The following is a 14,418-nucleotide window of genomic DNA, read 5'->3' as shown; positions in this document are numbered from 1 at the left end:
TTTCTTTTCTTTTCTTTTCTTTTCTTTTCTTTTCTTTTCTTTTCTTTCTTCTCTCTCTCTCGATAGAGTTTCGCTCTTCTTGCCCAGGCTGGAGTGCAGTGGCACCATCTGGGCTCTCTGCAACCTCCGCCTCCTAGGTTCAAGCAATTCTCCTGCCTCAGCCTCCTGAGTAGCTGGGATTATAGGAGTAAGCCACCATGCCCAGCTAATTTTTGTATTTTTAGTAGAGATGCAGTTTTGCTATGTTGGAAGGCTGGTCTTGAACTCTTGACCTCAGCCTCCCAAAGTGCTGGGATCACAGGCATGAACCACCGCTCTGGCCTGTTTTTAAAATAGTTTGTTTCTATGCTGAGATTCACTGTGAACATGTTTTTATTTATGTCAAACAGCAAGGTTATAATAGCTATTTTAAAATCCTGGTCTGCTAATTCTAACCTTTGAGTCATCTTGAGGTTGATCTTGGTTGCTTTTCTCTTGAGAATGGGTCACCTTTTTCTCTTTCTTTGTATACTGAGTAATTTTGGATTGTAACTTAGATATTATGAAAGTCACGTTATGGAAACTTTGAATTCTCTCATATTTCCTCAAAGAATGCTGACATTTTTGGCATTCAGTTAATTTGGTTGGACTGCAACTGCAAACTCTGTCTCTTGGGTAGCAGCTCAAACCTTAGTTCGGGTCTTTTATTCTTAGCTGGACTGCATAAGGTCTGCTCTGTGTTTATGAGATTCAGGGGTCAGCCAGAGATTTGGTCAAACTTTATACACAGAAATTGTGGTTCCCTTTCTCTGACTCTTTTTGGGATTCCCCCCTTACTTTGCAATGTCTGTGGTGGTTTCAAACTCTGTCCTCTGTTTTTTAGGCCATAAAGACTGAAGGTTTTCTGTGAGTTTTAGCTGTCTTATATGGTGCCAACTGTGGCCTGCTCTGAGACTAAAAGCTGAAAAAAGTGGCAGACTTACTCCATGCTACCTCCTTTCAAGTGTCAGCTCCCTTTCCGAATCTGTCTGCTTTTGTTCTGTGAACAGTTCCTTCAAGTAATTCGTTTTGTATTTGATTGAGAGTTTATAGTTGTTATCTGTGGGAGGTTAGGTACATTAGAAACTTACTCAGACATATTACTCAGCCCATTTCAAGTCATTAACTTTAAACAATGGCAAGTTAATTATGTGTGCTAAAGTATTTAACATACCCATAAAGAGAGCTTTTTTTTTTAAACAAATGGGGAGTGACAACCAATTAAAGAATCATTGTATTATTCTAAATTTTCATAAGTGTAGCAACTTAAAATAACATATATTTATTATTTCACAGTTTCTGTGAGTCAGGAGTCACCCAGTTAGCCAAGTCTTCTATTTTAGGGTCTCACAAGACTGCAGTCAAGGTGTTGTTGAGGGCTACAATCTCATCTGAGACTCAACTGGGGAAGGATATGTTTCTATGCTCATGTGGTTGTTGGCAGCCTGCAAGTCATTATAGGTTGTAAGACCCAGGGTCTCAGTTTCTTGCCAGATGTTGGCTGGGAGTGTCCTCCGTTTCTTGTCATGTGTGCCTCCCTAACACGGTCGCTTGCTTCATCAAAGTCAGCAAGGGAGAGGGACTTCTAGCAAGATAGATTATAATCTTATGCAATGTAATCACAGATATTACATTCCATCACCTTTACCACCTGTATTCTGTTGGTTAACAGCAAGTCACAGGTCCTACCTACACTCAAGGGAAGGAGATCTCAAATGTGTAAGTAACAGGAGGCAGGGATAAGGGGAAAGACTCCTAGAGTCTTTTCATAGCAGTTATGAAATCATTTTAGAAAGTGATAAACAGGATAGAGTAGGATAAAATAGACAAGAGGATATTGCTTTCAGTAAAAGCAACTACTGTCTCATAGAAGTTTTGATTCAATCAATCAATAATTGAATTCAATAATAATTCAATATATGTATATCTAATATATATTATGATTTCTATGTCATTATATGTATCATCATACATACCTTGATCACTATGTAAAATATATTGTGTCATGGTCAAAATGATTTGAAAAACATACCATTAGATATATAAATAGAAGGCATAACTTTTAAAATAGCAGAAGGGAAAAGTGGAATGAGAAAAAAATTTCAAATATGAGATCAAGAAAGGAGAAAAAAAGAAACACGAAAACGTTACTTTTTCTGCCTCTTGTCTTCCTGTTTTATGGTCTGAAGTTTCTCTCAAGAAACACTGTCCTCCATTCCTCAATGTCTAATGTTTTAGAAAGTATCAATTTATGTTTTCTGCCTGATTGTTTAGTTGTTTCAGGTGGAAAGATCAATATAGCCCCTGTCACTCCATCTTGGTCAAGAGTGAAAGTCCCAGTCCCAGATAGCTTACCCACAAGTTCTACCAAACATTCATGGGACAAATAATAAATAATAATAACAAAAATTACAGTTCACACAAATTTTCCCAGAAAAGATGAAAAGGAGTATTTCCCCTAAGAAAAATCATATTTGCCCTCCTGGTCCTTCCAGTGGTTTGAGACACTGGTATACAATTTTTGCCGGATGTGGTCTTCTCCAATATCAGTGCTCAAGACATAGTGAAAAAAAAAAAAAAAAATCCCCGAATGATGATTAGAGACATCACCACTAAAAAACTACATTTATAAGCTAGGATTCATTATATGCAAATATTTTCTGCCTCTTATTTTATTCTGTTTAAAACAATAACATACATTTGCATAAATAATGCTTTAAAAGAAAAAAAAGAAAAGGAGTATTTGCCCACTCATTTTATGAGGCCAGCATAACTTGACTAAAACCTGGTGAGTACAGAATTAGGAAAGCCAATCTCTCTTAGAAACATAGATATGGAAATCTTAGATGGAACACTGGCACAGCAAGTCCAGAAATATGTAACATGTTGGTGCTTTGTGACTAAGTTGGGTTTATTCTAGGAATGCAAGTTGGATTTAAAATTAGAAAATCAGTTAATATAATTTGCCAAATTAACACTTTCTGGTTAAAAATAAAAAACAATGTTAATAGCATTTAAAATTTTAATTTAGTTTAGTTTAATTTTTCTTGAGACAGAATTCTGCTCTGTCGACTAGGCTGGAGTGCAGTGGTGTGATCTCGGCTGACTGCAACCTCTGCCTCCCAGGTTCAAGTGATTCTCCTGCCTCAGCCTCCTGAATAGCTGGGATTACAGGTGCCCACCACCACCACGCCCGGCTAATTTTTGTATTTTTAGTAGAGACAAGGTTTCACCATGTTGGCCAGGATGATCTCGAACTCCTGACCTCAGGTGATCCACTTGCCTTGGCCTCCCAAAGTACTGGGATTACAGGCATGAGCCACTGGGTTCAGTCGTTAATAGCTTTATTTATTTATTTATGTATTTATTTATTTATGTATTTATTTGAGATGGAGTCTCACTCTGTCTCCCAGGCTGGAGTGCAGTGGCATGATTCGGCTCACTGCCAGCTCTGCCTCCTGGGTTCATGCCATTCTCCTGCCTCAGCCTCCTGAGTAGCTGGGAATACAGGCGCCTGCCACCATGCCCGGCTAATTTTCTTTTGTATTTTTAGTAGAGATGGGATTTCATCGTGTTAGCCAGGATGGTCTCGATCTCCTGACCTGGTGATCCACCCGCCTCAGCCTCCCAAAGTGCTGGGATTACAGGCATGAGCCACCGCGCCTGGCTAATAGCATTTTTAAACATCAGAAATTAAAATAAAATATAATTTGTAAAAGCATACCATTGACTTTTGGGTAAAAACAGTGGATTGAATACAATATTTTTAGTTATTCACTCCCCAAACCTCACTTAAGCGACAGCAACTATAGCAACATTTTTTTAAAAGTCATAAACCAATAAACATGAGGAGATAATAGAGGACACAACAATTTAGAAGCTAGAAGGCAGCTGGATGAGCTGGAAATGAGTAAGCAGTCTAAAGAAAACTGATTTAAAGCTGGAAGTGGGGAAAACAAAGGACCAACCCAATTTAAACCACAAAATAAATAAGAGCTCAGAATTTCATGGCACCATAAACATCTAGAAATAGGGGGAAATGTGGAGGAGTTAAAATAAGGAGGTTTGGTTGAAATAGTATTTAAGAATCAAATCCTTAGATACTCTATTCCTTCTCCTTTTCATGCAGCCAGCCATCACTCTGTACTTATAATACTATACTACCCCAATCCTGAAAAAAAGACTTCAAGCCTTTCTATAGCAAGGGTGAAACAGAGGCCCTCTGAACCTGGGGATTCCAAGCATAACTGAAGACAAACTTAGTAAGCAGAAAATTGGAGGATTAGCTGAAGCATGTGTATTGGTTGCTGAGAAACTATTTAGCCCCCAGGCTTCATTCTCCACTTAACTCTCAGAATTCCCAGCAGGAGATTAGTAGAGAAGTAGAAAAGATCCTAAAAAAACTGACACCGGCATTTCTCCACTAAATGACCCAGTCAAATCACTTTACTGTTAATGTCACAATTGGTAAGCCCCATTCATGTGCTTAATCAGCATTTTAATCTCTCATTCTTAAAAATTAACAAATATCGGCCAGGTGCAGTGGCTTATGCCTGTAATTCCAGCATTTTGGGAGGCTGAGGCCAGCAGATTACTTGAGGCAAGGAGTTCAAGACCAGCCTGGCCACAATGGCAAAACTCTGTCTCTACTAAAAATACAAAAATTAGCCGGGCATAATGGCGGACAACTATAGTTTCAGCTACTCAAGAGGCTGAGGCAGGAGAATCACTTGAACCTGGGAGATGGAGGTTGCAGTGAGCCAAGATTGCACCACTGCACTCCAGCCTGGGTGACAGAGTGAGACTCTGTCTCAAAAAGCAAAGCAAAACAAAACAAACAAAGGAACCACAAATATTGCCATTAAAGTATCTATTATGAAAATTAGATACCAAACCCAAACAGAACAAAATCATTCATTGAGTTTCTAATAAGCTTTGCCGTGGCCCACTTTTATATATAAGTACATAATTAAGTATCATTAGCCATATGATCATTGATGAGAGGCAAACATCTTATGTAAAACAGATCAACCATCCAATCAACAAAAAGTTACAGGAAATAGATTATGCAGAGAGGAAAACATTATTAAAAGCCTCAAGAGAAATTAGACATGCTACTACAACCATGAAACAAGAATAGGATACTATAAAAAGGAAAAGTTTGGGAATAAATAAGAACTCTTAGAAATAAAAAATATAATGGCAGAACATGGAAAATAAAGATTAATAGAAAAGCTGGAAGACAAATTTGATAAAAATTTTTGAGAAGCTAGAGGAAAAAAGCCAAATGGATGGAAATCAGGAGAGAAAATATATAAAATTAGAGAATCAGTCCAGAGAGCCCAGTATCTGAAAAATAAGAATTCTAGAAACAGGAAACAAAAAATAAAATGAAGAGGAAGATATTACTAAAAATTATTTAAACACAGACAAAAATACGAATAGACAGTCCACAAAAAAAGGTAAAAAAGGGCGTTAAACATATGAAAACATTTCAGTTTCACTCATAATAAGAATAAAAAAAAAAATCTGTTGTGGGTTGAATTGTGTCTTTCCCAAAATATATGTTCTAGTCCTAACACCAAGTGCCTGTGAATGTGACTTATCTGGAAATAGGATATTTGCAAATGTAGTGAAGTTAAGATGAAGTCATGCTGGATAAGGGTGAAGCTCTAATCCAGTGGCTGGTGTCCTTATAAGATAAAAGAAATTTCAGCCGGGCGTAGTGGCTCACGCCTGTAATCCCAGCACTTTGGGAGGCCCAGACGGGTAGATCATTTGAGGTCAGGAGTCTGAGACCAGCCTGGCCAACAGCCTGAAACCCCATTGTTTGGAGGAACGGAAGCAAGATGGTGCACTTCTGGGTTCTTCTTAACCACCAACTCTTCGCGTGCGGGAAAAGGCAGCCGGCGCCCGGGAGGGTGCAGACCAACTGGGCATGCGCCAAGTGACGTCAATCTGAAGAGACCAAGATTTACCTGGTGGCACCTGGGGAACGCCCCTGACACGCCCATGCCCCACCTATTGCCCTCCCACTCCTAGAAAAGCCGCTCTCCGCCATTGAGCCACGCGGCCTTCTCACAGCCTCGGCAGCCTTCTCACAGCCCCAGCGGCCTTCTTGCAGCCCCACTCCTGTCGGGATGTCGGGACTGTGGGAAGTCTGTCCCAGAGCCCCACCGCGGGGGGACTCTGCCGGCCTCCTTTGCCGGAGGCCGACAGACTTCTCCCGCACACCTTAGGTTACCAAAATAAACTGTGCAGTTTTGCTCCTACACTTGCCTACCCGCTGGTTCTTTTGTGCTCGCTCTGGGCTGGTCTTAGAAAAACAAGACACCCATCTCTACTAAAAATACAAAAATTAGCCGGGTGTGGTGGCAGGTGCCTGTAATCCCAGCTACTTGGGAGGCTGAGACAGGAGAATTGTTTGAACTCTGGAGGTGGAGGTTGCAGTAGGCTGAGATCTCACCTCCGCACTACAGCCTGGGCATCAGAGTGAGACCCTGTCTCAAAAAAAAGGAAAAAAAAAAGAAAAATTTGGACAGAGACACACAGGGAGAATGCTGTATGACCACAGAGGCAGAGACTGGAGTTACGCCGCTACAAGCCAATGATCATTAGCAATCACCATGGACTAGGAGAGAAGCATGGAACAGTTTTTCCCTCTGTGCCCTAAAGAGGAAGCAACACTGCCAACACTTTGCTTTTGGACTTCTGACCTCCAGAACTGTGAGATAATTTTTTTTTAAATTACTTTAAGCCACTAAGTTTATTATGGCAAGTGTACTTTGTTATGGCAGTGTTAGGAAACTAACACTTCATGGTAACAAATTTGTTATGACAAAGGCATTAGTATATCTTTAGATGCTCACGATGCAATGAACAAGAGTGTCGTCGTTTCTGTTCAAATAGAAACACCTATACCCTTGCTCTTTCCCTCTTTCTGAGGAAGAAAACTCTACCATAGGCTATTTAGGCAGGCAGATTCTTAATGCATTCTCTTGCCTCTTTTTGGACACTGAGTTTACCTCTGAGCAATGAAAAAGAAACAAAATGTATTGGGTGTCCCATCCCATCTAACCCCATCTCCAACTACAGTCAAATAAGTCATTGGGAAGAAGGCATTTCTGTTGCATCTTTAAAGTTTTGAATAAATACTGGAAAAAGATACATTAAGAGTTAATGTTGACTGATGCTACAAAGCAGGCCCCTACCATGCTCTGGACAACACAGAAACCCCTAAGGCTGAATATCTTTGTGGTCTGGACAGCGTCAAGATTCTATGAAACCAACTGGAAGGAGAGATTCTGGGCTACCGATGGGAATGGCACTGAGGGACCATCTACACTTTGTCCAGAAGCATATCCAGGCTGGGGTACCTTTATCTGGGTCTCCACCACATCCTAGTTGAAGGTGCTGGTGTTGTCAAAGGTAGGATCTGTCAGTGGCCACACATGAACTGGGGGAAGGCGTGACAGCCCCTGTAGCACCAAAGATGACAATAAACCCAAATGACTCACTGATAGGTAGGCTGGCCTTTGCCACAGACATGGGAGAGCCAGCTCCTGAGACTCTTCCTGTGGTGTCCTGAGGTTTCCTATTCAGGATCCCACAGATGAGCCCTACCGTTTTTTCTGGACATTGTATTCTGGGCAAAAGTGAAAAGACAAAGATAGCCATTTGTTGAGAAACTAGGTCCTTGATCCTATGAAACTCTGGGATTATCATTATAAAAAAGATCTTCTTGTCAATTTGATAGGTGAAGAATGACAGCTTGATGTCACTTTAATTTGTTGTTATTGTTTTTAATTCCTGATGAGATTTGGCCCTTTGATGCCTAAGGAGTTTTGGTCCACCATGAACAGGTTGTGATGTCTGAGATGTGCCAGAGGTACACAGACAGAACAAGGTCTTCCCTGCTCTTTCATCAGTATCTAATGGATCTCATGTCTAAAACAGCCTGGTGTGATGCCCTCGAAGGGCTCTAGGGAGAATATTAAGATTTTATGATAACCAGAGCAAAGTTTAGTGCTTTGACTACACAAGAAGCAGGTCCAAAGAAGGGCTGTGTTTTGCAAGGACCATATAGCATATTGGATGTAGGTATCAGGGGAAGAGGCCTCTGATCCCAGTGTGTAAAGAGAATTGGAGTCTGATGAGGGCAGCCCTGAGAATCTTAAGTTGTAAACCCAATGAGTGTTGCCTAGGTTGGGGAGGAAAACCTAGTGTTCTAGGCATTCCATTTTTCGTGCCTTTTCAGCACCCAAAGAACCATAGTATATAAGGATTGAGTTGATCCCTACAACCCATCTGCTCCAATCTGCTCATTGATGAGATTAAAGCCCAGAGAGGGGAAGTGACTCTCCCACGGTCACACAGCCACTAACTGGCACAGCCAGGACAAGGAGCTGAATATTTCAGCTTGTCCTCTCTCATCCTCCATGCCAAAATGCTTCCTGAAACTGAGGATTTTAGGCACTGGGGCTTCCTCTCTTAGATAGGAAATAATCCAATAGACACATTCTCCCTAAGATACGAATGATCGTCCTTTCTTCTTTACTCCTCAGCTCTCAAACTGGGAATTGCACTTGAAAAAAGGAGCTTGCTTAATTTACATTAGAACCATGATAATGGTGGATTTCTAAACCAGAGAATATGGGGCTTTGTAGGGCATAGTAAAGACTGTGGATTTTTTTTTTCTAGTTGTGATGTGGAGTCTTGGAGGATTTTTAACCTGGGTTATAACAAGGGCTGACATATATTTTAAAAAGTATCCTTCTGGGTGTTGTATGATTTATTCTTGCTGGTCCCTAAAAGATGATGGTGGACAAAGGGAGGTGTGTGAGCTCAGGGGTGTGGGGGCCACACTGTGGGTGCGGGGGTGTTGGGATGGTGGCTGAGCATGAAAAAGGCAGGCTGTCCTAGAGCCAGCTGTACCCGTGGGCAGCTAATGGCACGTGTGAGTGACACAATTCCCAGCTGATTAGAGGCAGCGGAGAGTCCTGAGCTCGCCTCCATTTCCTGTCACTTCACCAGGGCTGAGACTACTCTGTGGGCTACTTGAAGTCATGAAGTCTTTTTTGGTAACTTTGGCTGTGCTGCTGCTCTTCTTCCAAGTCACTCCAGGTAACCTAGACCTCTTCAGGGGAGGGTCTGGGAGTAGACAGTGAGTCTTGGTCAGGGCACACCAGGGCCTGGGAGGATGGGCTGACAGGGAGTAATGTGAAATATTAATTGTCTGGAGGAAGAGGAAAGAGTCTTCAGATCCTGGTTTAGAGCATGACTCACCATTTTCAAGTTCTGTGATGCCCCCAGCAATCTACTTGGTGCCTATGAGTTTCAGTTTATTCCTTTCTCAATTTAAAATAATAAATTAGGTTGGGGGATCAACATTGAAGACCCTGAAAATTTGATGTAAAACAAATGTAGCTTTTTAAATTTTCTGTAATTCGTTTGAATGTTTCCCATCCTGCTCGTAGGAAAAGTGAGAGGGCACAGGGATGTACGCAACTTCAGAAGACAATTGTATTCATCTTTTTTGATTTAAAAGAGCCTCTCAGATTAGCTCATTCTGCTTTAAAATGTTCAGTCTTTCAGCATTTCTACTTTCATCCTGCCACCTTCTTCTTCTCGGGATGGCAGCTGGATTTAGGGGATAGTGGACGTGTCATTGCTTAGTTAAATAACTCGTTCATTCAGTAAATATTGTTGAGTGGATTCTGTGTGCCAGGCACAGGTGCTGGAGATAGAGCAATGAATCAATCAACCAACCAACCAACCAACCAACCAACCAACCAACCAAACAAACAAACAAAATCTCCATCTTCTTGGAGCTTATGATTCTATTGGAGGAGGGAATGAGCAGGGTAAGCAGGGGATAGCAAGTGTCAGAGGATGTGAGTTTGCAGCTTAGAAAGGGGTATTAAGGAAATGCCTCACTGAGAAGGTGACATTCAAATGAAGACTCGAAGGAAGTGAGGGGTGAGCCATACAGATACATTGGGAAAAACCTTCATTTATGAGCTGAATTCCTTATCAAAGAGGTGTTTTCCCTCATCTATTTGGTTACCTCGGGGTTTAGAGAGTTCAGAGAGGAAGCCAGGATAAATGCTTGAGTTTATCTTTGCTTAATCAGTTTGAGAGATAATGAATTAGTTTTCTATCAGCCTCTGAGGTTGAGCCATTAGTTTTCTTAAATATTATTTATTTTGAACTGATGATTCTAAGCAATGAGTTCAATCTATTACAATTATTATCGCTATCGATGTACAAATTGTCCTATTCTTGGCCAATAAGAGTCTCTTTAATTTGGCTCATTAGTCTTTTAGATATATCCCTATCAGTCTTTGATGGCTTTCTTGGTATCTGGTACTACAGAATGTTTCAAGATCATCTTGTAATTTACTGCCCAAGAACTGGAATCCACCATATCTCCGAGAAGTCCTGTTTTTTAAAAAAACGTTTACGGGGAGATAGTATTTTAAGATTACAACACGGGTACTAGGGATACTAATTTCTACTAGTTAGTCATTGTTTCTAAACTTTCTTAGTGACCAGAGCTGGAAAAATGTCAGTCTATTTATCCATCTGTCAATCATTTATTTATTTTATCTATTTAAATATAAAATACTTGTGAGTTCATATTGACATTTTCAATTCAAATTCAGAACTCAAATTCAGAATCCACTTTTATATACATCAGTATTTTCTTTTCTATACTGAGAATTCTGGTTCTCAAGGTCACAGGGGATGATAGAATTAGAATATCCCATGATTACTCATTTGACTGCTCTCTCATTACATATACAATAGTCTCAGTAAAATAATATCAATGCTACCATAATGTCATGATTACCCAAACTAGTTAAGATGTCTGCATATGCTGTCACCATTATTCTCTCATTTTTATGTTGTACTGTATTTATATTGTCAGAACATATAGCCATTATGTACTTCATTCCCTCTATTAAAATCCTCATTTTGGTTCTACAAGTATCTTTATATTTAATATTTAGTTCTGTATCAATGCTCCTCTCATTTGCTTGTCTACAGCTCTTTTTCTAATAGATTCTTTAGAAAGGGCTCATGGGTTTCACTGGATATTTCCTGAGTTTCAATATGGTGATAGACTATAACACCACCCTAGATATCTAGAGGGAATGCCTCCTTCTTCTACAGCCCCCTTCTTCTGTCTGGCCCTCTGTTAGTCTTCTCAATCCAGGACCCATTTCCCCCCATAACTGATATCAGGTCCTTTCTTTTTTCTTTTTGCAATAGGCAGCATTGAAAAATGTTGGAATTTTCGTGGCTCCTGCCGTGACGAATGCCTGAAGAACGAAAAGGTCTATGTTTTCTGCATGAGTGGTAAATTGTGCTGTTTGAAGCCCAAGGACCAACCACATTTACCACAGCATACAAAGAATTAGTGCTTTAAAGTCTGAGGCCACAAAAATGAAGATAAACTTGCCCTGACTCTGATGTCAGTAGATTCCTGAGCTTTATTAAAACATCTTTGGCTGACTTCTGTGTTTGTCTCTTAGTATACCTAATCAAGCTCAAGCAGAAAATGTGTGGGTAAAGTTGTATATACATGAGAGGAAACTGGACCTACTATGTGCTAGGTATTTTGGATACTTTCCTTTTTATTTATTTATTTTTGTTTTAGTGATGGCGTCTCAGTCTGTCACCCAGGCTGGAGTGCAGTAGCATGATCATGAATCACAGCAGTCTTGAACTCCTGGGCTCAAGCAGTCCTCCTGACTCAGCCTCTGGAGTCGCTGGGACTAATGCCTGGCTAATTTTGTTTTCTTTGTAGAGATGAGGTCTTGCTTTGTTGCCCACGCTGGTCTCAAACTTCTGGCCTCAACCTTTCCTCCTGCCTCCGTCTCCCGAAGTGCTGGGATTATAGGCGGGAGCCACCACACGCAGAGCTTTTCCTTTTTTATGAAAAAGGAAATCTCATCTATTCCTTAATATTTTAAATGGTTTTATTGAGGTATAACTGATAAATAAAAATTATGTATATTTAAGGTATGCAACATGATGATTTGATATGCAAATACATTGTGAAATGATTACCACAGTCAAGTTAATTAATGCATCCATCACCTCACATGGTTACCAATTTTTTTTTTTTACAATGTGTTGAAACACTTAAGATCTACTCTCTTAGTAACTCTCAAGTATACTGTATAGTATTGTTAACTGTAGTCACTAGTGTGGTTTGGACGTTTTTGTTCCCTCCAAAATTCATGTTGAAACACAATGCCCAATGCAACAGTATTAAGAGGTATGATCTTTAGGAGGTGATTGGGTCAGGAGGGCTCCACCCTCATGAAAGGGATTCGGTGAGCTTATAAAAGGGCTTGACAGAAGGAGTTTACCCCTTTTCACCCGGTGTGTCCCTTTCCCCATGCTTATATGGTTACTTCTTAATTTTTTAGTTTTAGGCACTTTCCATTGGATTTCTGCTATGGAAAATGAGGATTTAGCTGTCTGCCATCTGCTCTGAATAGGTTCAGAACCTTTAGGTATTTTATCAATTTTGTCTTCCTGGAGACTTTTCTCCTTGGGCATTCAGACCTGCTTCACTCTGAACTGGTTAATGTTACACCTGGTGACCTGATGTTATCCTGGATCTCTATTTGTATCATCCTGTGGATTATTTTCGACTTTCTCCTGAGACCAATGCCTTGCTTTTTGGATCCTAGATCTTTCTTGATTTACTCTTATTTGGACAGAGCACCTCCTGAGAGCTTCCTGAAAATGACTTCAATGTACTATCCTTCTACTTGGTTAGTGGTTTGGTTGGTCACTCCAAATTGGAAATTATTTTACTTTAGACTTTCGAAGGCATTGCCTCATTGTCTTTTCCAGTATCTAGTGTTACCCATGCTGGGCAAATTCTTAGGAAGGAATTCAAGAATGAGCGGTGGTAGAAGAAACCAGTTTTATGGAGGCGGTGGCAGTGTTACAGCTCCGTGTGGGCTCCTGCAGAACAGGGCTACCCCACAGGCAGTGTGTTGAGAGTAGCAGCTCAGGGGCACCTCTGCAGTCATATTTATATCCATTTTTAATTCCATGCAAATTAAGGGATGGGTTATCTAGGAATTTTTAGAAAAGGGGTGGTAACTTCTGGGTGTTGCTGTGGCAATGGTAAACTGTCATGACATTGGTGGGTGAGTCTTATGAAAAGGTGCTTTTGGTGCTCTTCCCTGTTTCAGCCAGTCTTCTATCTAGAGTTGAGTCCTGCCTCCTACCTCTTTACTGTGGAGAAATCTGAAGTCATTAGGGTTCTTCTCTTTGTCTGTGGCCTGTTATTTCTCTCTGAAAGCTCTTAAGGTCTTCTCTCTAGGGTTTTGACGTTTCATATTGATGTGCCTAAATTTATTCTTTTCCTTTTTTTGAGACGGAGTTTTGCTCTTGTCGCCCAGGCTGTAGTGCAATGGCACAATCTCGGCTCACTGCAACCTCCTTCTCTGGGATTTAAGCAATTCTCCTGCCTCAGCCTCCCGAGTAGCTGGGATTACAGGCGCCTGCCACCATGCCTGGCTAATTTTTGTATTTTTGGTAGAGACGGGGTTTCACCATGTTGGCCAGGCTGATCTTGAATTCCTGACCTCAGGTGATCGGCCTGCCTCAGCCTCCCAAAGTGCTGGGATTACAAGCATGAGTCACCGCGCCTGGCTGTTGTGCCTAAATTTCATGTAGGATTACTGCAATCAATTTTTCTGAGCACTCGGCGAGCCCTGTCAATCTGCAAACTCATGTCTTTCAATTTTAGGACAATCTTCCTTTACTTATTTCTTCGATAATTTCCTGGTCTTTGTTTTTCATGTTCCCTATTTGTGGTCCTGCTTATTTTTCAAATGTTGGACTCCTTGATAGATTCCCTGGTTTTCTTATATTTTCTCTACTGCTTTTATTTTATCTCTGTCATTTTATTACAATTTCTGGAAATTTCATCTTTGTACTTTTAATTTCTAAGTTTTTATCATTACTTATTTTTCTTCTTTTTTTCTTTTTGAGATAGAGTCTGGCTGTGTTGTCCAGGCTGGAGTACAAGGGTATGACCTTGGCTCACTGCAACCTCTACCTCCCGGGTTCAAGCAATTCTTCTGCCTCAGCATCCCGAGTTCCTGAGATTACAGGCATGCACCACCACGCCTGGCTAATTTTTACATTGTTAGTACAGACGGAGTTTCACCATGTTGCCCAGGCTGGTCTTGAACTCCTGACCTCAAGTGATCTGTCTGCTTTGGTCTCCCAAAGTGCTGGGATTACAGGTGTGAGCCACTGTGCCCGGCCTTCTTCTTTATTTTCTAATGTGAAGGGAGGCCTATATACACAAGCTACTGGGACTTAGCCTTCTTAAAACACCCCCTTTCAGGTTTTTGCTTGAGA

At 40.8% G+C, this 14,418-nt stretch overlaps 1 protein-coding gene and 1 pseudogene across 1 annotated transcript; one reads left to right on the top strand and one right to left on the bottom strand.

Annotated features, from left to right (window-relative positions):
* LOC111548243 overlaps positions 1–9,033 on the bottom strand; it is a 12,308-nt pseudogene extending 3,275 nt beyond the window's left edge.
* A 17-nt stretch (positions 9,034–9,050) lies between these two features.
* Positions 9,051–11,441, top strand: LOC111548045 (beta-defensin 122). Its single transcript, XM_023220196.1, has 2 exons — positions 9,051–9,141; positions 11,293–11,441. Exons 1-2 carry the CDS (start codon positions 9,084–9,086, stop codon positions 11,439–11,441), a joined length of 207 nt encoding a protein of 68 aa, XP_023075964.1. The 5' UTR covers positions 9,051–9,083.
* The last annotated feature ends 2,977 nt before the right edge of the window (positions 11,442–14,418 follow it).

Source organism: Piliocolobus tephrosceles, chromosome 20 (genome assembly GCF_002776525.5).
Source record: "Piliocolobus tephrosceles isolate RC106 chromosome 20, ASM277652v3, whole genome shotgun sequence".
Lineage (NCBI taxonomy): Eukaryota > Metazoa > Chordata > Mammalia > Primates > Cercopithecidae > Piliocolobus > Piliocolobus tephrosceles.
This window is presented reverse-complemented; position numbering and strand designations above follow the sequence as displayed.